The sequence below is a fragment of the Apaloderma vittatum genome, unplaced genomic scaffold (genome assembly GCF_000703405.1).
Source record: "Apaloderma vittatum isolate BGI_N311 unplaced genomic scaffold, ASM70340v1 scaffold21144, whole genome shotgun sequence".
Lineage (NCBI taxonomy): Eukaryota > Metazoa > Chordata > Aves > Trogoniformes > Trogonidae > Apaloderma > Apaloderma vittatum.
The window spans coordinates 1-2,421 of NW_009711204.1; the positions used below are offsets into that span (position 1 = coordinate 1).

General features: G+C 47.7%; 1 protein-coding gene across 1 annotated transcript; it reads left to right on the forward strand.

The window, feature by feature from the left end:
- Window positions 1-154: 154 nt before the first annotated feature.
- On the forward strand, window positions 155-1,034 carry SNRNP35 (small nuclear ribonucleoprotein 35kDa (U11/U12)). Its single transcript, XM_009867582.1, has one exon. The coding sequence runs from the start codon at window positions 242-244 to the stop codon at window positions 1,016-1,018; it is 777 nt and encodes a 258-aa protein (XP_009865884.1). The 5' UTR covers window positions 155-241; the 3' UTR covers window positions 1,019-1,034.
- Window positions 1,035-2,421: the final 1,387 nt, after the last annotated feature.

A 2,421-nucleotide genomic window follows, 5' to 3' on the forward strand; every position in this document is an offset into this window, starting at 1 on the left:
CCAGGTGGGACGAGGCCGCGGGGGGGGTTAGGCCAAGGTAGGGCTGCAGGGTTCCCTCAGCCGGGGGCGGATGCGGGCTCTGCCAACACAGCGCTGGTTTCTCTGCGTTTTTCACAGTTTGGGGGATTTTTAGGTGATGAATGCTGTTCAGCAGTGCTTAACGTGCTTCTCGCGCTGCCTGCTCTTCTCCCGGAAATACCCGTGAGCCTGTGAGGTGCCTGTTTTTTTTCCCCACTAGACAATGAATGACTGGGCCCCCATAGCAAAGGAGTACGACCCCCTCAAAGCCGGGAGCATTGATGGAACGGATGAAGAGCCCCACGACCGCGCCATATGGCGAGCTATGCTGGCACGGTACGTCCCCAACAAGGGAGTTACCGGAGATCCTCGCCTCACCCTGTTTGTGGCCAGGCTTAATCTCCAGACAACAGAAGAGAAGTTAAAGGAGGTCTTTTCCCGGTATGGGGATATTAGGAAGATCCGTCTGGTTCGAGACCTGGTGACGGGATTTTCTAAGGGTTATGCATTTGTTGAGTACAAAGAGGAGCGTGCTCTCTTGAAGGCCCACAGAGACGCCAACAGGCTGGTTATCGATCAGCATGAGATCTTTGTAGATTTTGAACTGGAAAGAACTCTCAAAGGATGGATTCCTCGGAGGCTTGGAGGTGGTTTTGGAGGGAAAAAAGAATCTGGGCAGCTGCGGTTCGGAGGACGGGACAGGCCCTTTCGAAAGCCCATCAATTTGCCAAACATGAAAAATGACTTCTATGGAGAAGGATCCGCAGAGAAAAGAAACTGGTCTCGTGAGGGAACAAGGGACTGGAGAACAAGGGACCGAGACCATGAAAGGAGCAGGGACAAGCGATGGCCAGAAAGGGAGAGGTCATGGACTTGGGGTGAAAGTGAGAGAGACTCCAAAGAGGAGAGGAGCAGAGGGAGGGAGAGGAAGGACAGAGACAGAAAGGACAGGGATAGAGACCGAAGCAGGGAACAAAGAGATGATGATAAGCATCGATAGGTGACAGTGCCTTGTCACTGGAGTATTTTATCTCCTCTTACACACACAATGTTTCAGTTGCGGACGTTGCCTTCAGCTTGGGGCTATGAGCAGCATTCCCAGAACAAGCTGTGATGTTACTCTCTTGTGCCTGTGACTCTGACGTGCTAGCACCTCTCTCTAGTTTGGTTGCTAATGCAGTTTTGTTCAGTTGTTCTTCAGAGAAAATAAACTTTTGCATTAATATTTTTGAACTGGTGAATGCTGTAAGAAAGGTACCGCATGCACGGGCATCCCACTGAAATGGATACCCATCTGGCTGCCTGGATTAGGGTCCAGCAGAGAGCGCCGTATTTAATTATTTCTGTGCCAGATGCCCACACTCATTTAGCGAGATGGATGCTCTTTATGAAATAGTCACTTGTTGAAGAAATAGCAACAGTGTAGCAGCAAACCACGCTTCTGTGAAAAATGTGCCCCAAAACAGCAGCTCGTGGGAAGTGGCTTCATTTTCTTGAAGACACTCGGACAGGTGAGAGCTTTAGTAATACTGTGTCCTTAACTAGTTCTGGGAGGTGAGAGAGAAGCACATAACAAGAAACACATTTTTTACGCCATGGAAGGACGTGAATCCCTTTTATTAATGTGCTCTATAGAGCAGTGAGCAGGTGAGAAAACTCACGTTCCTGATCAGTCCATGGACCACAGCTGAAGGACAGTGTCATGGCTAACTGTGGTTGCAGCGGCACCCACTCCGTCCTCTCCTCTGCGTGGAGCCCTGCCTGTGCCTGGTTTAAATCCTGTTCTGGAAACGGAGCTTGCTGCTGGTTGTAGCTGAATTGGAGGAAACGAGGGCAAAGCATCTCCTTTTTTCAGAGCCAGGATGTGTGGATACACACATCTTCTGTTGAGGAGCTTACAGGGCTTTCTAGGAAAGCCTCTGTGGCACTCTTTGTCATCATAAACTGCTCCTAAACATTTGTTAATGTATTTTAAACTGTATTTTTTTTTGTCAGCATTTGAATGGCCCTGTCCTAAACCTCACCCTGTTCGAGGCTTTATTTCCATGGAGTTGTATGAGCCTTTTCCAGGGGAAAGAAGGCAGACTTGTATGCTGCATCCTCAAGAAGAGATGATAGTAACTTTCTGCTAAAAAACCCAACACGAGTCTTGCACAAATAGTTGGTTTTCAGAAATATTTATTAAACTGTTAAAAGGATTTACTGCCCAAACAAACAAAGAAACAACCCAACCCAAAAAACCTCAGTGATCCTGCACTTTGCAGACAGGATTGTTAAGCCCCTTACCTGACAACATCCTGGCCCCTTTTCTAAATGCAGATTTTTCTTGAATATTGAGAAACAATACATGACAGATGTTCAAATCTTTACATACTCTTCCCTACAAGCCATTCTTTTCCAATG